This window comes from Salvelinus alpinus, chromosome 11 (genome assembly GCF_045679555.1).
Source record: "Salvelinus alpinus chromosome 11, SLU_Salpinus.1, whole genome shotgun sequence".
In the NCBI taxonomy this organism is placed as follows: domain Eukaryota; kingdom Metazoa; phylum Chordata; class Actinopteri; order Salmoniformes; family Salmonidae; genus Salvelinus; species Salvelinus alpinus.
The window spans coordinates 69847360-69872845 of NC_092096.1; the positions used below are offsets into that span (position 1 = coordinate 69847360).

The window sequence follows — 25486 nt, forward strand, 5'->3', positions numbered from 1 at the left end:
GCCCACAGTCAAGATTAAGTCATCTAAGGGTGCACCACGGATTCTAAGACAAACTACTCCTTAACTTCTGAATATTGCACTATAGATACTGGATACATAGAACTTGTATGTAGCTCTAGTCATATATGTATTACGGAATTATAAAATCAACCAATAAGACATTTTAGAATCAACAGAATTTCTATTTCACAATAATGGGTAAGTATTTGAATATTCATTATAATAAGCCACATTTGTACTATTTAAAAAAAAATCCGTCTGTGAACTCACTTTGAAATACATTTCCTGTCAATCATATAGAAAAGGGTCCTTATGCATTGTATAAGTACAATACCTTTGAAGTGATTCATGACGTTATTTCATAGAATATCTCAGATACCTTATTTTGTTTTTTTATGGCCATCCACCACAGGCTGAAATTAAACAAATGCATCTACTTATCAGGGATCTACATTGTGCTACCGTTTTAGGGACATATGCTCCTACATATGTTGCTGTGCTCCCTGAAATGTTTATTTGGGAGCACCAGTGCCCCTAGAAGAAAAAAAATCCCCCAGATAATAATAGTTATAATGATTTCTTCACTGTCCCTCAGCCTCAGTAGTATGCAAACCTATGGTGTCACAGAAAGTTAGGAAAATGTAGATGAGCTTCAAAAGTAACTAGGATTCATATAGATCCAATGTAGGCTGTATCTCAATCTTATTTTGTTTTATTCTGGTGCTCCTAAACCTTGTATTTTGGGTTTAGGATCAAACTGCAGTTGCTACATCCATTTGTTGACCTATAAATGAATGATATAAACCTGTTGATTTTTAAAGAATATAACTAATAAATGCCCCATGAGCTTAGTTCAACTGTCGTAGCCCATCAGATGCAAAATATATGCTTGTTTTTCCAATTTTGTAAAGTAAATGTAAACAAACACTGTATGGCAAGCGGTACCGGAGCGCCAAGTCTAGGTGCAAAATGTTCCTTAACAGCTTTCACCCCCAAGCCATAAGACTGCTGGATAATTAATCAAATGGCCACCCTTACTATTTGCATTGACCCCCCACCCTTTGTTTTTACACTGCTGCTACTCGCTGTTTATTATCACATTACACCTACCTATATGTACAAATTACCTCAACTAACCTGTACCCCCACACATTAAAAACCTCTACAGGATCGGTGGGTCCACCGCGGGACGGTTAAGCTAACGTAGGCTAACGCGATTAGCATGAGGTTGTAAGTAACAAGAACATTTAACAGGACATAGACATATCTGATATTGGCAGACAACAAAAATTATTGTTAATCTAACTGCACTGTCCAATTTACAGTAGATATTACCGTGAAAGAATACCATGCTATTGTATAAGAAGAGTGCACAGTTATGAACTGGAAAAGTTAATAATAAACCAATTAGGCGCATTTGGGCAGTCTTGAAACAACATTTTCAACAGAAATGCAATGGTTCATTGGATCAGCCTAAAACTTTGCACATACACTGCTAGTGGCCTACGTTTAAATTGCACCTGAAATTTAATAATAATAATAGTAATAATAATTATAATAATCCAGTGTCGTGTGGCAAGGTACAGAACGGCAGGCAGGCTCAGGGTCAGAGCAGGCAGAAAGGTCAAAACTGGGAAAAACAAGAAATCAGGAACTAAACCAGACAGGGGCATGGGGAAAACCGCTGGTAGGTTTCATGAAACAAAACTAACTGGCAACAGACAAGCAGACAACACAGGTATAAATACACTGGGGAGAATGGAGAAGATTGGCGATACCTGCAGCGGGTGGAGACAAGCATAAAGACAGGTGAAACAGATCAGGGTGTGATTACCAAAGTTTGTGTGATTATCTATAGATAACATCAGACTTTTACTGAGGGAATTGTTTATATGTTGTCAACTTTTTTATTCAATATAACATTTGGAAAAATGCAACAACTAAAAAATGCAAAAGAAATCATATATGTTTTTGTATTTAGAGATTTAAAAAGTATTCATCCATAATCTGCTTGTTAAAAGTCCACTCCTGGAATGTCTTAACAATATGAAACCAAAATACTTAGGCTGACTTCTTTCAGTGTCCAGAAAAATTGATTTGCGGTATATCTTTTTAGGGATAGGGGGCAGTTTTTTCACTTTGGATGAATTGGAGGAGGAGGTTATGAACTGTACTTTATTCTAGGCTCATCCTATATAACTACTGCTGTACACACCTTTTCTATTCAAATGCTGTCCGTACTGTCTATACATACGATTACATATTCCGGACTCTGACACGGCTCATTCTGATATTTCTTAATTTCTTTCTTTCTTTTTTGGGAGGGGGGTCATGTTTATTGTTTTGTATTGTTAAGTATTACTGCACTGTTGGAGCTAACAACATAAGCATGTCACTGCCCCTGCTATAACATCTGCAAAATATGTATTTTATTTTATTTGGGTATTGACTGACGTGGGAATCTGATTTGATTAGTGAAATCATGTACTATTTGGATATATTTGTGTTGAGCTAGTGATGGAGCAGGTTATATGTGGAGGTAGCTAATACATAACAGGCACTGTAGGTCATATTTTCATGGTATTAGTTTACCTCTTTCATTTTGAACAGTTGTTGTGCTTTAACCAAATCCATTTTATTGTATATTTATGTCTTTAGATCATAATTCTCAAAGAATACATAAGATGAGTGTATACCAAGTTACATCAACAGCGCTCCTTTTAATGGGTAAGGGACATGTATTCAACAGAATTAGACATTTTAGATTATATATGTCATGTCATTGTTATTATTTTAATGAAATTAATGTTCCTCTGTTTTTTCTGAACAATAGTGGTCATTACAATGATTCCTACATCCGCAACCAATACAACAGTCACTGACGCATCAACAACAACTGTTAAAGCCGCAGCCACTACAACCATCACTGAGTCATCAAAAACAACTGGTGAACCAAATACAACCGTCATTGACGCATCGACAAAAACTGGTGAACCGCTACCACCGTCACTGATTCACCACCAACAACTGGTGAACCCACTACAACCACCATTAAATCAACAAAAACAACTAAAACCACCACTGAATCAACAAGAACAACTGGTGAACCAACTAAAACCACCACTGAATCAACAAGAACAACTGGTGAACCAACTAAAACCACCACTGAATCAACAAAAACAACTGGTGAACCAACTAAAACCACCACTGAATCAACAAGAACAACTGGTGAACCAACTAAAACCACCACTGAATCAACAAGAACAACTGGTGAACCAACTAAAACCACCACTGAATCAACAAGAACAACTGGTGAACCAACTAAAACCACCACTGAATCATCAAAAACAACTGGTGAACCAACTTAAACCACCACTGAATCAACAAGAACAACTAGTGAACCAACTAAAACCACCACTGAATCAACAAAAACAACTGGTGAACCAACTAAAACCACCACTGAATCAACAAGAACAACTGGTGAACCAACTAAAACCACCACTGAATCATCAAAAACAACTGGTGAACCAACTTAAACCACCACTGAATCAACAAGAACAACTAGTGAACCAACTAAAACCACCACTGAATCAACAAGAACAACTAGTGAACCAACTTAAACCACCACTGAATCAACAAGAACAACTGGTGAACCAACTAAAACCACCACTGAATCAACAAAAACAACTGGTGAACCAACTAAAACCACCACTGAATCAACAAAAACAACTGGTGAACCAACTAAAACCACCACTGAATCAACAAATACAACTGGTTCACCAGCAACAACTAGTGAACCCACTACAACCGACAATGATTCACCAGCAACAACTAGTGAACCCACTACAACCGTTACCGATTCATCAACTACCAGTGAAGCCACTACAACCGTTACCGATTCATCAACTACCAGTGAAGCCACTACAACCGTTACCGATTCATCAACTACCAGTGAAGCCACTACAACCGTTACCGATTCATCAACTACCAGTGAAGCCGCTACAACCGTTACCGATTCATCAACTACCAGTGAAGCCACTACAACCGTTACCGATTCATCAACTACCAGTGAAGCCGCTACAACCGTCACCGGTGTTGTTGACAACAACGGATGCAGCTGCAACAGTCATTGATTCATCAACAACAACAACTGGGGAACCAAATACATCCATCATTGATGTGTCGAAAGTAACAGGTGAACCCACTCCAACCATCATTGATGTGTCGAAAGTAACAGGTGAACCCACTCCAACCGTCATTGATGTGTCGAAAGTAACAGGTGAACCCACTCCAACCATCATTGATGTGTCGAAAGTAACAGGTGAACCCACTCCAACCATCATTGACGTGTCGAAAGTAACAGGTGAACCCACTCCAACCATCATTGACGTGTCGAAAGTAACAGGTGAACCCACTCCAACCATCATTGATGTGTCGAAAGTAACAGGTGAACTCACTCCAACCATCATTGACGTGTCGAAAGTAACTGGTGAACCCACTAAAAACGTCACTGATTCATCAACAATAACAGGTGAACCCACTACAACCATCATTGACGTGTCGATAGTAACTGGTGAACCCACTGCAAACGTCACTGATTCATCAACAACAACTGGGGAACCAAATACATCCATCACTGAGTCATCAAAAGAAACTGGGCAACCCACTATAACAGCAAGAGGATCATCGACCACTACTGGTGAACACACTACAAGAGTCCCTGCTGCGTCGACCACAACTGGGGAGCCCACTACAACTGACATTGATGCATCAACTACTACTAGTGAAAACACAACAATGGTCAGTGGTGAATCGACAACAACTGGTGAACCCACTATGACCAATACTGGTGCATCAACAATGGCTACAGCTGATCCCATTACAACTGGTGAACGCAATACAATAATCACTGGTGTGTTGACAACAACTGGTGAACCCACTATGACCAATACTGGTGCATCAACAATGGCTACAGCTGATCCCATTACAACTGGTGAACGCAATACAATAATCACTGGTGTGTTGACAACAACTGGTGAACCCACTACAACCGTAACTGGTTGGTTGGGAACAACTGGTGAACCCACTACAACCGTCACTGGTGTGTCGACAACAACTGGTGAACCCACTTCAACCGTCACTGGTTGGTTGGGAACAACTGGTGAACCCACTTCAACCGTCACTGGTGTGTCAACAACAACTGGTGAACCCACTACGACCGTCACTGGAGCATCAACAACAACTGGTGAACCCACACCGACCGTCACTGGTTCATCCAGAACAACTGATGAACCCACTACAACCGTGTCTGGCGCATCGACAACAACTGGTGAACCCACTACAAATGTCATTGACGCATCGACAGAAACTGGTGAACCCACTACAACCGTCACCGAGTCAACAACAACACCTGGTGAACCCACTATGACCGTCACTGGTGTGTTGACAACAACTGGTGAACGCACTACAATATTCACTGGTGTGTCGTCAACGAGTGGTCCATCAACTACTGCTACAGCTGCACCCACAACAACCATCGCTAGCGCATCAAATGCCAGCCCAACTACAACAGCTACTCCTGTCATCACTACTGCCATCATCACAGCCACGACAGCTGCAACCACCGCTGCTGCAATCACTAGGGTTTCTGTGGTGTTCCGGTCCAGAGAGACATTTACCTCTGACCTATCAAACCCATCATCTCAGGCCTTTCAAACCCGAGCATTACTGATTAAAACTCAGGTGAGCCTCCCAAAACAATGAAGATGTGAATGTCCAAAAGAAAGGGGTAGAGTACAGTAATACAGTCAGCTTTTAATCAACAGGAAGTTGTTTGTTTAAACTTCATCTGTTTCTTGTTTTTCCTTCCAGCTTGAACCTTTCTATCGAACAGCTTTCACCTCTTTCAACAGTTTGACGGTGACAGAATTCAGGTGATTTATTTTGCATTCCATTTTGTATGTTGATTTAAATTGATCTCACTTTCTATCTAACATGTTATCTCTCATTTATTCTCAGCTCTGGATCCATCATCAATACTGTAAATGTAGCATTCAGCTCCCCCTCTGTCCCTAATATCACAGAGATTGGCACTGTTTTGATAAATGCTGCGCATAACATCACAGCTTTGGACATTGACCCCTCCTCAGTGACAGTCAACAGCACAGGTAAACACATGTATTTATTATATCCCATTATCTGGTAAATGAACAGTTTGTATGCCGTGTATTTTGTACACCATTGTATCATGTGTCATTACATTACAGGGCAACAAACACTCGTCACTCGTCACTCATTACAGGCGTCAAACACTCGTCACTCGTCATATTTGATCGTGTTTCCTTTTTCTGTTACTTACCTTTTGCAGCCACAAAAACTCTTACCAGTGCAATAACAACGAGTGGCTTATCGACAACAACTGGTGAACCCACTACAACCGTCACCAGTGTGTCGACAATGAGTGGTGCATCAACAACTGGTGATCCCACTACAACCGTCACCAGTGTGTCGACAATGAGTGGTGCATCAACAACTGGTGAACCCACTACAACCATCACCAGTGTGTCGACAATGAGTGGTGCATCAACAACTGGTGAACCCACTACAACCATCACCAGTGTGTCGACAATGAGTGGTGCATCAACAACTGGTGATCCCACTGAAACCGTCACTGGTTCATTGACAATAACTAGTGAATCCACTACAGCAGTCACTGGTGTGTCGACAACAAAGTTTACAGCTGTACCCACTACAAACGTCACGGGAGCATCAACAACAACTGGTGAACGTACTTCAGCCATTGTTGGTGTGTCGACAACAAGTCACGAATCAACAACTACTGTTACTGCAGCAACCACTACAACCATCACAGGTGTGTCGACAACAAGTGGTGAACCCACTATAAACGTTACTGGTGCACCGAAAACAACTGATGAACTCACTACAACCATCACTGGTGTATTGACAACAACGGTTACAGCACTACCCATTACAAACGTCACTGGTCCATTGACAACAACTGGAGAACTCACTTCAACCGTCACCGGTGTGTCGACAACAAGTGATGCACCAACAACTACTGTCTCTGCAGCACCCACTACAACCGCCATGGGTGTGTTGACGACAACTGTTGAACCCACTACAACCGTCATTGATGCATCGACAACTACTAGTGAACCCACCACAACCGTTACTGGTCCATTGACAACATCTGGTGAACCCACTACGACCATCACTGTTGTGTCGATAACAACTGGTGAACCCACTACAACCATCACTGGTGTGTCGACAGTAACGGTTACAGATGAACCCATTACAACCGTAACAGGTGCATTGACAACAGCGATTACAGCGGCTCCAAATACATTAATCACTGGTGTGTCGACAACTACTGATGAACCCAATTCAACAGTCACTGATTCATCAACAACCACTGGTGAACCCACTACAACCACAACTGATTCATCAACAACAACTGGTGAATCCACTACAACCATCACTGGTTTGTCGACAACAACTGGTGAACCCACGGCAACCGTCACTGGTGTGTCAACAATGAGTGGTGCTTCAACAAATACTACTACAGCTAAACCCACTACAACTCTCACTGATTCATCAACAACAATGGTTACAGCTGTATCCATTTTCGCCGTAACTGGTGCTTTGACAACAACGGTTACAGCGTCACCAACTACAACCGTCACTGGTGTGTCAACAACAACAGTTACAGCACTACCCATTACAAACGTAACTGGTGCATTGACAACAACTGGTGAACTTACTTCAACTGTCACTGGTGTGTCGACAACAAGTGATGCATCAACAACTACTGTTACTGCAGCACCCACTACAACCGTCGTGGGTGTGTTGACGACAACTGGTGAACCCACGACAACCGTTACTGGTCCATTGACAACATCTGGTGAACCCACTACGACCGCCACTCGTGTGTCGTCAACAACTGCTGAATCCACTACAACCATCGATGGTGTGTTGACAACAACTGGTGAACCAAGTACAACCATCAGTGGTGTGTCGATAACAAAGATTACAGCTGCACCCACAACAAACGTTACTGGAGCAGCAACGACAACTGGTGAACTTACTTCAACTGTCATGGGTGTGTTGACGACAACTGGTGAACCCACTACAACAGTAAATGGTTCATCGACAACTACTAGTGAACCCACGACAACCGTTTCTGGTCCATTGACAACATCTGGTGAACCCTCTACGACCGTCACTCGCGTGTCGACAGTAACGGTTACAGATGAACCCATTACAACCGTAACAGGTGCATTGACAACAGCAATTACAGCGGCTCCAAATACATTCATCACTGGTGGGTCAACAACAACTGGTGAACCCACGGCAACCATTACCGGTGTGTCAACAATGAGTGGTGCATCAACAACTACTACTACAGCTGCACCCACTACAACTCTCACTGATTCATCAACAACAATGGTTACAGCTGTATCCATTTTAACCGTAACTGGTGCTTTGACAACAACGGTTACAGCGTCACCAACTACAACCGTCCCTGGTGTGTCGACAACAACGTTTACAGCTGTACCCATTACAAACGTAACTGGTGTGTCGACAACAAGTGATGAATCAACAACTACTGTTACTGCAGAACCCACTAAAACCGTCATGGGTGTGTTGACAACAACTGGTGAACCCACTACAACAGTAAATGGTTCATCGACAACTACTAGTGAACCCAAGACAACCGTTTCTGGTCCATTGACAACATCTGGTGAACCCTCTACGACCATCACTGGTGTGTCGACAGTAAAGGTTACAGATGAACCCATTACAACCGTAACAGGTGCATTGACAACAAGTGATACACCAACAACTACTGTCTCTGCAGCACCCACTACAACCGTCATGGGTGTGTTGACGACAACTGGTGAACCCACGACAACCGTTACTGGTCCATTGACAACATCTGGTGAACCCACTACAACCATCACTGTTGTGTCGATAACAACTGGTGAACCCATTGCCACCGTCACTGGTGTGTCGACAACAAGTGATGAACCCAATTCAACTGTCACTGGTGTGTCGACAACAACGGTTACAGCACTACCCATTACAAACGTCACTGGAGCATCAACAACAACTGGTGAACTTACTTCAACTGTCATTGGTGTGTCGACAACAAGTGATGCATCAACAACTACTGTTACTGCAGCACCCGCTACAACCCTCATGGGTGTGTCGTCAACAACTGCTGAATCCACTACAACCGTCGATGGTGTGTCGATAACAAATTTTACAGCTGTACCCATTACAAACGTAACTGATGCATTGACATCAACTGGTGAACCCACTACAACCATCACTGGTGTGTTGACAACAACCGTTACAGCTGCACCCACTACAACTGTCACTGATTCATCAACAACCATTGGTGAGCCCACTACAACCAAAACTGATTCATCAACAACAACTGGTGAACCCACTACAACCAAAACTGATTCATCAACAACAACTGGTGAATCCACTACAACCATCACTGGTGTGTTGACAACAACTGGTGAACCCACGGCAACTGTCACCGGTGTGTCAACAATGAGTGGTGCATCAACAACTACTACTACAGCTGCACCCACTACAACTCTCACTGATTCATCAACAACAATGGTTACAGCTGTATCCATTTTCGCCGTAACTGGTGCTTTGACAACAACGGTTACAGCGTCACCAACTACAACCGTCACTGGTGTGTCGACAACAACAGTTACAGCAGTACCCATTACAAACATCACTGGTGCACTGACAACAACTGGAGAACTCACTTCAACTGTCACCGGTGTGTTGACAACAAGTGATGCACCAACAACTACTGTCTCTGCAGCACCCACTACAACCGTCATGGGTGTGTTGACGACTACTGTTGAACCCACTACAACCGTCATTGATGCATCGACAACTACTAGTGAACCCACGACAACCGTTACTGGTCCATTGACAACATCTAGTGAACTCACTACGACCATCACTCGCGTGTCGATAACAACTGGTGAACCTATTGCCACCGTCACTGGTGTGACGACAACAACGGTTACAGATGAACCCATTACAACCGTAACAGGTGCATTGACAACAGCGATTACAGCGGCTCCAAATACATTAATCACTGGTGTGTCGACAACTACTGATGAACCCATTTCAACAGTCACTGGTGGGTCAACAACCATTGGTGAACTCACTACAACCACAACTGATTCATCAACAACAACTGGTGAATCCACTACAACCATCACTGGTGTGTTGACAACAACTGGTGAACCCACGGCAACCGTCACCGGTGTGTCAACAATGAGTGATGCATCAACAACTACTACTACAGCTGCACCCACTACAACTCTCACTGATTCATCAACAACAATGGTTACAGCTGTATCCATTTTCGCCGTAACTGGTGCTTTGACAACAACGGTTACAGCGTCACCAACTACAACCGTCACTGGTGTGTCGACAACAACAGTTACAGCAGTACCCATTACAAACGTAACTGGTGCACTGACAACAACTGGAGAACTCACTTCAACTGTCACTCGTGTGTCGTCAACAACTGCAGCACCCACTACAACCGTCATGGGTGTGTTGACGACAACTGGTGAACCCACTACAACAGTAACTGGTTCATCGACAACTGGTGAACCCACGACAACCGTTACTGGTCCATTGACAACATCTGGTGAACCCACTACGACTGTCACTCGTGTGTCGTCAACAACTGCTGAATCCACTACAACCGTCGATGGTGTGTCGACAACAAGTGGTGAACCCACTATAAACGTTACTGGTGCACCGAAAACAACTGATGAACTCACTACAACCATCACTCGTGTGTCGACAACAACCGTTACAGCTGCACCCACTACAACTGTCACTGATTCATCAACAACAACTGGTGAACCCACTACAACCAAAACTGATTCATCAACAACAACTGGTGAATCCACTACAACCGTCACTGGTGTGTCGACAACAACTGGTGAACCCACGGCAACCGTCACCGGTGTGTCAACAATGAGTGGTGCATCAACAACTACTACTACAGCTGCACCCACTACAACTCTCACTGATTCATCAACAACAATGGTTACAGCTGTATCCATTTTAACCATAACTGGTGCTTTGACAACAATGGTTACAGCTCCACCAACTAAAACCGTCACTGGTGTGTCGACAACTACTGATGAACCCAATTCAACTGTCACTGGTGGGTCAACAACAACTGTTGAACTCACTACAACCGTCACTGGTGCATCGACAACAACGGTTACAGCTGCACCCATCACATCAGTAAGTGGGTCATTGACAACACCTGGAGAACTCCCTTCAACCATCACTGGTAGGTCGACAACAACAACAAATTACGTACATTTCAGCTGTTTTGCCTGCTCGTGCTCTCACCACTAACATTTAGCGGCCGCTGCCAACATACTGACTCAACTCCAGCCACTTTAAAAATGGGAATTGATGGAAATTATGTAAAAATGTACCACTAGCCACTTTAACAATGCCACTTAATACAATGTTTACATACCCTACATTACCCATCTCATATGTATATACTGTACTCTATATCATCTACTGCATCTTGCCATCTTTATGTAATACATGTACCACTAGCCACTTTAAACTATGCCACTTTATGTTTACATACCCTACAGTACTCATCTCATATGTATATACCGTACTCTATACCATCTACTGCATCTGCCATGCCGTTCTGTACCACCACTCATTCATATATCTTTATGTACATATTCTTTATCCCTTTACACTTGTGTGTGTGTGTAAGGTAGTAGTTGTGGAATTGTTAGGTTAGATTACTGTTGGTTATTACTGCATTGTCGGAACTAGAAGCACAAGCATTTCGCTACACTCGCATTAACATCTGCTAACCATGTGTATGTGACTAATAAAATTTGATTTGATTTGATTTGATAATACACATGCTGTTAATAAGGTGAGTGTTCTGTATCAGAATGCCACAGTTCTTCTGGTTCTAATGCTACTAACCCTGTGTTGGTAGCATCGACAGTGAATTCGGAAAGTATTCAGACCCCGTGGATATTTCCACATTTTGTTACGTTACAGCCCTATTCTAAAATTGATTCAATGTTTTTTTCTTCATCATCAATCTACACACTATACCCAATAATGACAATGCAAAAACTTTTTTAGAAATGTTTGCTGATTAAAAAAAATATATAAACTGAAATATTACATTTACATGTACGTTTTCAGACCCTTTACTCAGTACTTTGTTGAAGCACCTTTGGCAGTGATTACAGCCTTGAGTCTTCTTGTGTATGATGCTACAAGCTTTGCACACCTGTTTTTTGCGAGTTGTTCCCATTCTTCTCTGCAGATCCACTCAAGCTCTGTCAGGTTGGATGGGGAGCGTCCTTGCACAGCTATTTTCAGGTGTCTCCAAAGATGTTCAAAAGGTTCAAGTCAGGGCTCTGGCTGGGCCACTTTAAGAGACTTGTCCTGAAGCCACTCCTGCGTTGTCTTGACTGTGTGCTTAGGGTCATTGTCCTGTTGGAAGGTGAACATTCACCCCAGTCTGAGGTCCTGAGCGCTATGTAGCAGGTTTTCATCAAGGATATCTCTGTCCTTTGCTCCTTTCATATTTCCTTTGATGTCGCTGAACAACATCCCCACAGAATGATGCTGCCACCACCATGCTTTACTGTAGGGATGGTACCAGTTTTCCTCCAGACTTGACCTCTGGCATTCAATCCAAAGAGTTTAATCTTGGTTTCATCAGACCAGAGAACCTTTGTTTCTCATGGTCTGAGAGTCCTTTAAGTGGCTTTTGGCAAACTCCAAGCAAGCTGTCATGTGCCTTTTACTGAGGAGTGGCTTCTTCTTGACCATAAAGGGCTGATTGATGGAGTGCTGCAGAGATGGTTGTCCTTCTGTTCCAAACCTCTTAGATTTAAGAATGATGGAGGCCATTGTGTTTTTGGGGACCTTAAATGCTGCAGACATTTTTTGGTACCCTGGCCCAGATCTGTGCCTCGACATAATTCTGTCTCACAGCTCTACGGACAATTCAGGATGTCTCCACAGGGGTGGAGACAATCACAAAGACAGGTGAAACAGATCAGGGTGTGACATCACCTGAGCTCAATTTCAAGTCTCTTAGCAATGTTCAGAATATTTACGTAAATAGGTATTTGAGTTTTTATTTGTGATACATTTTCAAACATTTCTTAAAAACTGTTTTCACTTTGTCATTATGGAGTATTTTGTGAAGATTGATGAGGGGATAAAAGTATTAAATTCATTTCAGAATAAGGCTTTAACGTAACAAAATGTGGGAAAAATTCAAGGGGTCTGAATTTCCAAATGCACTGTGTAATTTATAAATGGTTTTCAGTTGAAGTGGTTCATGTGAAATGTTGCAGGAAGCCTGTTTACAGGCTGCAGGATGTGCATTACATAAAAGCCCAACGTTTAATGATTTAGTTGTCAATATAAGAGCATCATGTTATACTCCCATCTATTACAATGACTGCGTTGTACTGCCACACAGCTTAAAGAGATGTGGAATTGTCCATTTTATTTTTGAACTTAGCTGCTCCTGCAACAAGTACTGTTCCTCCTACAACTTCTGTTACTACCACTGTGGCTGGTGCTACCACCACAACAACTGGAGAACCTGTCACTGTTCCTGCTACCGTTCCTACAACTAGGCCCACAACTACAACCACTACATATGTGGCCCCCACAACTACAGTGTTAAGGACAGCATCACCACTGTCAACAACTACCAGCACAGCTCCAACTACCACAACAACCAACGCACCAGCCACTACTACAACACCTACTACTACAACAGCACCTACTACTACTACTACTAGTACAACAACAACTGCACATCTTCAACCTGCTCCACTGGTGTCTTTCATCATACAACAAGTGTTTGTAGAAGCTTTAAATGACCATCAAAGTACACAATTCCAAGAACTTGCAGTAACTATTTCTGCAGTGGTAAGTCCTAGAAATTCAGAGTTTGTTTTTATTGGGTGTATGACCATCAATAATGTATGGCGATTGTTGTAAAATCTATATTTTAAAGTAGATCTTTAATTTGTTCTAATCAGGTGACAATTAGTCTCCATCACTACAGATTGATTTCTATTCCCCAATGTCTATCTTAAATAACTAGGGATTAGCTATGTGGATAGGAATATAAAGAAATGTTTTTGTGTGTGTTAAATTATTCAAATGTTCTCCTGTTTGTACCATTCCTTACAGTTTGATGTGATCTACAAAGCAAAATATGGGATATTTTTCATCCGGACGACTGTTCTTGGATTCAGGTAATATTCCATTATATCCTATTCTATTCTTTTAACCTTTGGCATGCCACTGTTCATGACCTTTTATGACCTTTTGCAGACCTATTTTCCGTTCCCATGTGGATGCAGAAACACAGGCAGAGGTCCAACTAGTGTTCAGAGACACCGCTACTCAATCTGTCCCTGAGGTTACTGACATTAGCAATACACTGAAAGAGGCTGTGACCAATCCAAACATTACCTTTGGCAATCTCTCTGTGGATGTTACCACCATCACTGTTAAAGGTGAGTAAACCCAGATGGGTGAACGAAAACAATTTATTAACAGCAAATTCTACAGTGTTGAATAAAATCTGAGTGTTACATTTAATGGTTTTCTACAGTCTATATGGGTCCCAGTGTTTGGAAGTAGTGAACTACAGATGGTGGATCTTAATTTGAGACAGTTTACTATAGCAGGAATATAATCCTGCAGCAACAGAAACTTTTGAAAGTTTTCCTGCAACAGGGTAATGAAATTAAGATCTTACATGTAGATGTACATCTAGTTCAACTAATAATGTAACTACATTTTGCAGTATCTTGGTGGTAGTTGAACTGAATTAATATCTAATTAGTATTTACAGTAGCTAATTACGCTTCTTGCCATGCAGTGTTGTAGCTACTACTGGGGGGGCCAAACGTCAGAAAAAAAACTAAATACAAAACAGAAATGTAACCCTCAGTCAATCAAAATGTAGCAAGAAACCAACTCCAGGTTAGGGTTAAGGCCCAGGTACCTGAAAGGATGGAACTACTGCAGCTAGCTGTTTTTGTGAGCAATTATTTGATACTTTTTTAATATAAGACAACAAATAATCAGTACACAGAGGGAGCAAACACACACATATTTTTTACATGAACAAAAGAATCAAGAAAGCAAACACAGAACAGATAGCGTGCATATGTACACACACTACCGGTCAGAAGTTTTAGAAGACCTACTCATTCAAGAGTTTTTCTTTATTTTTACTTTTTTCTACATTGTAGAATAATAGTGAAGACATCAAAACTATGTAATAACACATATGGAATCATGTAGAAACCAAAAAAGTGTTAAACAAATCAAAATATATTTAATATTTGAGATTCTTCAAATAGCCACCCTTTGCCTTGATGACACTTTTGCACACTCTTGGCATTCTGTCAACCAGCTTCAATTGGAATGCTTTCCCAACGGTTTTGAAGGAGTTCACATATACATTTGAAGTCGGAAGTTTACATACACCTTAGCCAAATACATTTAAACTTAGTTTTTCACAATTCCGGACATTTAATGCTAGTAAAAATGCCCTGTCTTAGGTCAGTTAGGATCACCACTTTATTTTAAGAATGTGAAATGTCAGAATAATAGTAGAGAGAATGATTTATTTCAGCTTTAATTTCTTTCAGCACATTTACAGTGTGTCAGAAGTTTAAATACACTCTATTAGTATTTGGTAGCATTGCCTTTATATTGTTTAACTTGGGTCAAACGTTTCGGATAGCCTTCCACAAGCTTCCCACAATAAGTTGGGTGAATTTTGGCCCATTCCTCCTGACAGAGCTGGTGTACATGAGTCAGGTTTGTAGGCCTCCTTGCTCGCACACACTTATTCAGTTCTGCCCACAAATCTTTTATGGGATTGAGGTCCGGGCTATGTGATGGCCACTCCAATAACTTGACTTTGTTGTCCTTAAGCCATTTTGCCACAGCTTTGGAAGTATGCTTGGGGTCATTGTCCATTTGGAAGACCCATTTGCGACCAAGCTTTAACTTCCTGACTGATGTCTTGAGATGTTGCTTCAATAAATCCACATAATGTTCCTTCCTCATGATGCCATCTATTTTGTGAAGTGCACCAGTCCCTCTTGCAGCAAAGCACCCCCACAACATGATGCTGCCACCCCCGTGCTTCATGGTTGGGATGGTGTTCTTCGACTTGCAAGCCTCCCCCTTTTTCCTCCAAACATAACGATGGTCATTATAGCCAAACAGTTCTATTTTTGTTTCATCAGACCAGAGAACATTTCTCCAAAAAGTACGATCTTTGTCTCCATGTGCAGTTGCAAACCGTAGACTGGCTTTTTATGGCAGTTTTGGAGCAGTGGCTTCTTCCTTGATGAGCAGCCATTCAGGTTCTGTCGATATAGGACTCGTTTTACTGTGTATATTGATTATTTTGTACCTGTTTCCTCCAGCATCTTCACAAGGTCCTTTGCTGTTGTTCTAGGATGGATTTACACTTTTCGCACCAAAGTATGTTCATCTCTAGGAGACAGAACGTGTCTCCTTCCTGAGTGGTATGACGGCTGCGTGGTCCCATGATGTTTATACTTGCGTACTGTTGTTTGCACAGATGAACGTGGTACCTTCAAGCATTTGGAAATTGCTCCCAAGGAGGAACCAGAATTGTGGAGGTCTACAATTATTTTTCTTTCAGTCTTGGCTGATTTCTTTAGATTTTCCCATGATGTCAAGCAAAGAGGCACTGAGTTTGAAGGTAGGCCTTGAAATACATCCACAGGTACACCTCCAATTGACTCAAACTATGTCAATTAGCCTTGAGATCATTTTCTGGAAGTTTCCAAGCTGTTTAAAGGCACAGTCAACTTAGTGTATGTAAACTTCTGACCAACTGGAATTGTGATACAGTGTATTATAAGTGAAATAATCTGTCTGTAAACAATTTTTGGAAAAATTACTTGTGTCATTCACAAAGTAGATGTCCTAACCGACTTGCCAAAACTATAATTTGTTAAAAAGAAATTTGTGGAGTGGTTGAAAAATGAGTTTTATTGACTCCAACCTAAGTGTACGCAAACTTCCGACTTCAACTGTATGCTGAACACCTGTTGGTTGCTTTTCCTTCTCTCTGCGGTTCGACTCATCCCAAACCAAATCAATCTCCTTCTTGGTAAAATAGCCCTTACACAGCCTGGAGGAGTATTGGGTCATTCTCCTATTGAAAATCAAATTATAGTCCCACTAAGCCCAAACCAGATGGGATGGCGAATCGCTGCAGAATGCTGCTGTAGGCATGCTGGTTAAGTGTGGCTTTATTTCTAAAGAAATCACAGACAGTGTCACCAGCAAAGCACACCCACACCATAACACCTCCTCCTCCATGTTTTACGGTGGGAAATACACATGCGGAGATCATCCGTTCACCCGTACCGCGTCTCACAAAGACACGGCTGTTGGAAACAAAAGTCTCCAATTTGGACTCCAGACCAAAGGGCAAATGTCTACTGGGCTAATGTGCATTACTTGCGTTTCTTGGCCCAAGCAAGTCTCGTCTTATTATTGGTGTCCTTTAGTAGTGGTTTCTTTGCAGCAATTCGACCATGAAGGCCTGATTCACGCAGTCTCCTCTGAACAGTTGATGTTGAGAAGTGTCTGTTACTTGAACTCTGTGAAGCATTTATTTGGGCTGCAATTTCTGAGGCTGGTAACTCTAAGGAATTTATCCTCTGCAGCAGAGGTAACTCTGGGTCGTCCATTCCTGTGGCGGTCCTCATGAGAGCCCGTTTCATCATAGCACTTGATGATTTTTGCGACTGCACTTGAAGAAACTTTCAAAGTTCTTGAAGTGTTCTATACTGAATGACCTTAATGTCTTTAAAAAATGATGGACTGTCGTTTCTTCGCTTATTTGAGCTGTTCTTGACATAATATGGACTTGGTCTTTTTTTCCCAACTAGGGCTGTCTTCTGTATACCCCCCCACCTTGTCATAACAGAACTGTCTGGCTCAAACACATTAAGAAGGAAAGAAATTCACAAATTTACTTTTAAGAAGGCACACTTGTTAATTGAAATGCATTCCAGATGACTACGTCATGAAGCTGGTTGAGAGAATGTCAAGAGTGTGCAAAGCTGTCATCAAGGCAAAGGGTGGCTATTTGAAGAACCTCAAAAATAAAATATATTTTGATGTGTTTAGCAATTTTTTGGATCCTACATGATTCCATATGTTATTTCATAGTTTTGCTGTCTTCACTATTATTCTACAATGTAGAAAATAGCAAAAATAAAGAAAAACCCTTGAATGAGTAGGTGTTCTAAAACTTTTGAACAGTAGTGTACATACAGACATAGGATCTTAATTTGAGCCAGATTGCTACAGCAGGAAAATGATCCTGCAGCAACAAGAGATGTGAATTATTATGTAGTTTATAATTCGTCAACATTGTTTGTAGGGGTTGATACATCTTTCGTTAAGGCAAATCCAGTCTTTAAGTCCTTGAGTGCCTCCAGCCAGAGCCCTGACTTGAACCCGATCAAACATCTCTGAAAAGACATGAACATAGCTTTGCACCAATACTCCCCATCGAACCTGACAGAGCTTGAGAAGTTCTGCAGAGAAGAATGGGAGAAACTCCCAAAATACTGGTGTGCCGAACTTGTACCGACATACCCAAAAAGACTCAATGCTGTAAACGCTGCCAAAGGTGCTTCAACAAAGTACTGAGTAAAGGGCCTGAGGTCAGTAATCCGATAGGCGGGGCAAAGGTACAGCACGGCAGGCAGGCAGGAAGGAATGATCAGAACTGGGGAAACTAGATTACAGGAACTATAGCAAACAAAAGAACAAAAGAAAACAGCTGGTAGGTTTGAACGAACAAAATTACCTGGCAAGAGACAAACAGAGAACACAGATATAAATACACAGGGGATAATTGGGAAGATGGGCGACACCTGGAGGGGGGTGGAGACAATCACAAAGACAGGTGAAACAGATCAGGGTGTGACATCACCTGAGCTTAATTTCGAGTCTCTTAGCTTCCGAATATTTACGTAAATAGGTATTTGAGTTTTTATTTGTGATACATTTTCAAAACATTTCTTAAAACTTGTTTTCACTTTGTCATTATGGGGTATTTTGTGAAAATTGATGAGGGGAAAAACATATTTAATCCATTTCAGAATAAGGCTGTAATTTAACAAAATGTGGGAAAAAGTCAAGGGGTCTGAATTTCCAAATGTACTGTGTACTTTATAAATGGTTTTCAGCTGAAGTGGTTCATGTGAAATGTTGCAGGAAGCCTACATAAACGCCCAACGTTTAATGATTTAGTTGTCAATATAAGAGCATCATGTTAGACTCCCATCTATTACAATGACCGCGTTACACTGCCACACAGCCTTAAAGAGATGTGGAATTGTCCATTTTATTTTTGAACTTAGCTGCTCCTGAAACAAGTACTGTTCCTCCTACAACTTCTGTTACTACCACTGTGGCTGGTGCTACCACCACAACAACTGGAGAACCTGTCACTGTTCCTGCTACCGTTCCTACAACTAGGCCCACAACTACAACCACTACATATGTGGCCCCCACAACTACAGTGTTAAGGACAGCATCACCACTGTCAACAACTACCAGCACAGCTCCAACTACCACAACAACCAACGCACCAGCCACTACTACAACACCTACTACTACTACTAGTACAACAACAATTACAACAACAACTGCACATCTTCAACCTGCTCCACTGGTGTCTTTCATCATACAACATGTGTTTGTAGAAGCTTTAAATGACCCTCAAAGTAGACAATTCCAAGAACTTGCAGTAACTATTACTGCAGTGGTAAGTCCTTCAAATTCAGAGTTTATTTTTATTGGGTGTATGACCATGAATAATGTATGGCGATTGTTGTAAAATCTATATTATAAAGTACATATTTTATTTGTTCTTGTCAGGTGACAATTAGTCTCCATCACTACAGATTGATTTATATTCCCCAATGTCTATCTTAAATAACTAGGGCTTAACTATGTGGATAGGAATATATATATATATATAATTTATAATGTTTTTGTGTGTGTTAAATCATTCAAATGTTCTCCTGTTTGTACCATTCCTTATAGTTTGATGTGATCTACAAAGCAAAATATGGGATCCTTTTCATCCGGACGATTGTTCTTGGATTCACGTAATATTCCATTATATTCTATTCTATTCTTTTAACCTTTGGCATGCCACAGTTCATGACCTTTTATGACCTTTTGCAGACCTTTTTTCCGTTCCCGTATGGATGCAGAAACACAGGCAGAGGTCCAACTAGTGTTCAATGAGACCTCCACTCAATCTGTCCCTGAGCTTACTGACATTAGCAATACACTGAAAGAGGCTGTGACCAATCCAAACATTACCTTTGGCAATCTCTCTGTGGATGTTACCACCATCACTGTTAAAGGTGAGTAAACCCAGATGGGTGAACGAAAACAATCTATTAACAGCAAATTCTACAGTGTTGAATAAAATCTGAGTGTTACATTTAATGGTTTTCTACAGTCTATATGGGTCCCAGTGTTGGGAAGTAGTGAACTACAGATGGTGGATCTTAATTTGAGACAGTTTACTATAGCAGGAATATAATCCTGCAGCAACAGAAACTTTTGAAAGTTTTCCTACAACAGGGTAATGAAATTAAGATCTTACAACTGTACATCTAGTTCAACTAATAATGTAACTACATTTTGCAGAATCTTGGTGGTAGTTGAACTGAATTAATATCTAATTCGTTTTTTCAGTAGCTAATTCAGTTTCTTGCCATGTTGCTAACTACGGGAACTACACACAACTTTTTTTGCACAAAAGTAAAATTAAATATGGATGAGAAAGTAGGCTATAATTTCCATCCGTCTTGTAGTTGGTAGTGTATGACATTTCAGATTTGATATTTTCCAATAATTTAGGTAGTTGATATTTCTATTTTACTTACAGTGCCTTCGGAAAGTATTCAGACCCCTTGACTTTATCAGCATTTTGTTACTTCACAGTCTTATTCTAAAATGGATTTAAAAAAAAAAAAAAATCCTCAGCAATCTACACACAATACCGCATAATGACAAGGTGAAAACAGTTTTTGGGACATTTTTGCAAATGTATTACAATTAAAAAACAGAATTATTATTATTTTTTTTTATTTTTTTTAAAGGCCTAAATAAGTATTGTGTGTAGATTGATGATGGAAATAAACAATTTCATCAATTTTAGAATAAGACTGTAACCTAACAAAATGTGTAAAAGGTCAAAGTTTCTGTATATAGACATGTACAGCATAGATGTGCATAGGACATACCTTGTTTACATAAGTATTCAGCCCTTTGTTATGAGACTCGAAATTGTGCTCATGTGCATCCTGTTTCCATTGACAGCCTTGATATATTTTTACAACTTTATTGGAGTCAACCTGTGGTAAATTAAAGTGATTGGACATGATTTGGAAAGGCACACATCTGTCTATTTCAGGTTCCACAGTTGACAGTGCTTGTCAGAGCAAAAACCAAGCCATGAGGTCAAAGGAATTGTCCGTAGAGCTCCGAGACAGGATTGTGTCAAGGCACAGATCACAGAGCATAATGATCCAGAGCTCTCAGGATCTCAGACCGTAGTGAAGGTTCACCTTCGAACAGGACAACATCCTATGCACACAGACAAGATAACGCAGGACTGGGTTTGGGACAAATCTCTTTAAGTCCTTGAGTGCCCCAGCCAGAGCCCTGACTTGAACCCAATCAAAAATCTCTGAAAAGATCTGAACATAGAGTTTCACCAACTCTCCCCATCGAACCTGAATGAGCTTGAGAGGATCTGCAGAGAAGAATGGGAGTAACTCCCCAAATAAAAGTGTGCCAAGCTTATAGCGTCATACACAAGAAGACTCAAGGCTGTAATCGCTGCCAAAAGTGCTTCAACAAAGTACTTAGTAAAGGGCCTGAATACTTATGTAAATGTTATATTTCATTTGATTATTTTGTTATAAATTCTAAATACCAGTTTTTGCTTTGTCATTATGGGGTATTGTGTGTAGATTGATGATGGAAATAAACAATTTCATCAATTTTAGAATAAGACTGTAACCTAACAAAATGTGTAAAAGGTCAAAGTTTCTGTATATAGACATGTACAGCATAGATGTGCATAGACAAACCATTAGCTTGTACAGTAACTTTTCTGCTCTTTTTTCAAAGTGCCCACCACAAATGCCAACATAACTACAATGGCTAGTCCTGTCATCACTACTGCCATCATCACAACTACAACCACTGAAACTGCCGCTGTGGCACTCACTAAGGTGACTGTGGTGTTCCGGTCCAGAGGAGAGACGTTTACCTCTGACCTATCAAACCCATCTTCTCAGGCCTTTCAAACCCGAGCATTACTGATTAAAACTCAGGTGAGCCTCCCAAAACAATGAAGATGTGAATGTCCTAATGTCAGGGGGTAGAATACAGTCACATAGTCAGCTTTTAATCAACAGGAAGTTGTTTGTTTAAAATTAATCTGTTTCTTGTTTTTCCTTCCAGCTTGAACCTTTCTATCGAACAGCTTTCACCTCTTTCAACAGTTTGACGGTGACAGAATTCAGGTGATTTCTTTTGCATTACATTTTGTATGTTGATTTAAATTGATCTCACTTTCTATCTAACATGTTATCTCTCATTTGTTCTCAGCTCTGGATCCATCATCAATACTATGAATGTAGCATTCAGCTCCTCCTCTGTCCCAAATTCCACGGAGATTGGCACTGTTTTGATAAATGCTGCCCAAAAAATCACAGCTTTCAACATTGACCCCACCCCAATGACAGTCTACGTCACAGGTTAACATATTTATTTATTTAATTGTATTCTATTATCAGTTAAATAAATATTTTGTCTGACATATATTTCTTGTATTTTGTTCACCATTGTATCATATGCCATTATCTGTACATGAATCAATCATTTATCAGTTGCGTTCCAGTTGTATTTAGCAAATCAGCTGTCTAACTAATCACATTACAGGGCAACAAACACTCGTCCTATTTACATTTGATCATGTTTCCTTTTTCTCTTTCCATCCCAGCTGTGAGCTCAAGTGGAGGAAGCAGCAAGACCAGTCTCTTCACAGCATTCTTTCTGGTGGTTGTGTCGCTTCTACTGTCAAGCCAGCATTAGTCTCAGTGGTAACGCCCACTTGGTAGTCACATTTTCACTTTGAGAACTTCCCACACATTCCAACCCCTACCAAAATTCCACCCATGATTTGAATAGTGTCCAAAAATGAAATGAAGTCTTGTTAGCTGACATAAGATACAGTATATGTGGCCATTGAACACAACAATGTGATATAATTAATGCATTTTCAGTCAAAATGTGTAAGTGCATGGGTTTCCATCATAAGTCAATGTTATTTCCATGCAATGACAAAGCATGTTGAATTTAATATGCACTTATTTTTTATTCGCTCTGTTGCTGATATGAACTAAAACATTGATTCACTCTGTTGCTGATATGAACTTAAACATTGATTCACTCTGATGCTGATATGAACAAAAACATTTAATCACTCTGTTGCTGATATAAACTAATGAGAGCAATATTATATTTATATAATATATTTATAAATATGTATTTATATATATTTTGACTTAACCAGTGAAACCTGGATAACTGATTTAAATTAAGGCCCTTTGGAGTAAAATGTTCAACAATTTAAACTATTATCAATGTAGTCTTCATCATGTATAACTATCTATTATACCAATTAATGTAATTCTGTTATCAATGGTCCTGATATTGTGCCAGTTTAAGGTTGTACGCTTTTTCTGGAATTATACAATCTTTAATATACGTCTTACTGTCGTTGAGATTCAGTCCATTGTAGTGTTTACTATTTGTTGACTAAATGAGTGGATTGTATGACAAGGTTCAGTATGGCTCCAATTGTGATGTTTATCTAACTATCTGGCTTTACAAAACTGGAACAACAAGACTACACTAGATCAGCCCCACAGGCCCACGTGGTACACAGTGAGGGAGTGTTGTGTACCACTGGTCTAGACAGCAGTTAGTTTGTTGGTGCAATATTCGCTCTCCCAAAGATCGAGCTTTGATTGGTTCTCACATGCGAGATATTTGCTTGCAAAATGCCCCTCGCTTCCTAGTCACTTCGCCTCGCCCCAACTAGAGATAGACAAACAGGTTCATGATTCTTTCAATTTGAAAAGGTGATACCAACGTAGCCACTTTGAAGTCGCAGCACCTTCGTTTTCAATGCAACGTGCCGACGACATCAAAGATGTGTTTCTTTCGCCAGACTAACACGAGATGCCATTTCATAATAATCGCTCAGGTTAACCGGTGACTGTAGATGTAAAGCGTACAATATCTCTGAAAAACTAAGAGTGTAACGATAGGAAACATTTTGTCTGTTATTTCCTTGCATTTAATAGGATTATACTGTGTGTGTGTGTGTGTGTGTGTGTGTGTGTGTGTGTGTGTGTGTGTGTGTGTGTGTGTGTGTGTGTGTGTGTGTGTGTGTGTGTGTGAGTACTGTACCTATTATCATATTTATAATGTATCCGTAGTATTTATATTATATTATAAACTGGGTGGTTCGAGCCCTGAATGCTGATTGGCTGACAGCCGTGGTATATCAGACCGTATACCACGGGTATGACAAAACATAGTTACGATGTTTGGGTCGTGATTACCAATGCTATGTATAACATAAACACTGTTGGACTCATTTGAATTATAATCAAGCTAAATATCATCTGGATTGTTTGTGGTGATAAGTGTTGTATGTTAAATTCCTTTGAAATGCATGAAATTATACTTCCGTCAATTCACATTCAGTTCAAATTCTGCTGTGTCCAAATCTAAATGGAGTTTTAATGAATGAGTTTAAATGAAGCACATTCCAAAAAAAACGAATTGACCCCAACCCTGCTTCTGATACAGTAAATGATGACAGCACAATCTGGTTCCGATACAGTAAATGATGACAGTACAATCTGGTTCCGATACAGTAAATGATGACAGCACAATCTGGTTCCGATACAGTAAATGATGACAGCACAATCTGGTTCCGATACAGTAAATGATGACAGCACAATCTGGTTCTGATACGGTAAATGATGACAGCACAATCTGGTTCTGATACAGTAAATGATGACAGCACAATCTGGTTCTGATACGGTAAATGATGACAGCACAATCTGGTTCTGATACAGTAAATGATGACAGCACAATCTGGTTCTGATACAGTAAATGATGACAGCACAATCTGGCCTCATTTTTATCTCATCCCTTATCAACCTGTCTCATTCTGCCATTCAGACTA

General features: G+C 40.6%; 1 protein-coding gene across 3 annotated transcripts; it reads left to right on the forward strand.

The window, feature by feature from the left end:
* Window positions 1-23: 23 nt before the first annotated feature.
* LOC139534731 (mucin-2-like) lies at window positions 24-24916 on the forward strand. 3 transcript variants are annotated; one of them, XM_071334132.1, is made up of 16 exons: window positions 32-198; window positions 2659-2727; window positions 2834-5742; window positions 5872-5933; window positions 6019-6167; window positions 6368-11374; window positions 13616-14031; window positions 14299-14363; window positions 14443-14627; window positions 19551-19957; window positions 20239-20303; window positions 20383-20567; window positions 22348-22553; window positions 22684-22745; window positions 22831-22979; window positions 23225-24916. In XM_071334132.1, exons 1-16 carry the CDS (start codon window positions 195-197, stop codon window positions 23314-23316), a joined length of 10032 nt encoding a protein of 3343 aa, XP_071190233.1. In that variant the 5' UTR covers window positions 32-194; the 3' UTR covers window positions 23317-24916. The 3 variants fall into 3 exon arrangements, with proteins under 3 accessions (XP_071190234.1, XP_071190233.1, XP_071190235.1); XM_071334133.1 differs by lacking the exon at window positions 6368-11374 and having other exon boundaries at window positions 24-198; XM_071334134.1 differs by lacking the exons at window positions 32-198; window positions 2659-2727; window positions 2834-5742; ... (6 more) ...; window positions 19551-19957; window positions 20239-20303 and adding an exon at window positions 21626-22103 and having other exon boundaries at window positions 20444-20567.
* Window positions 24917-25486: the final 570 nt, after the last annotated feature.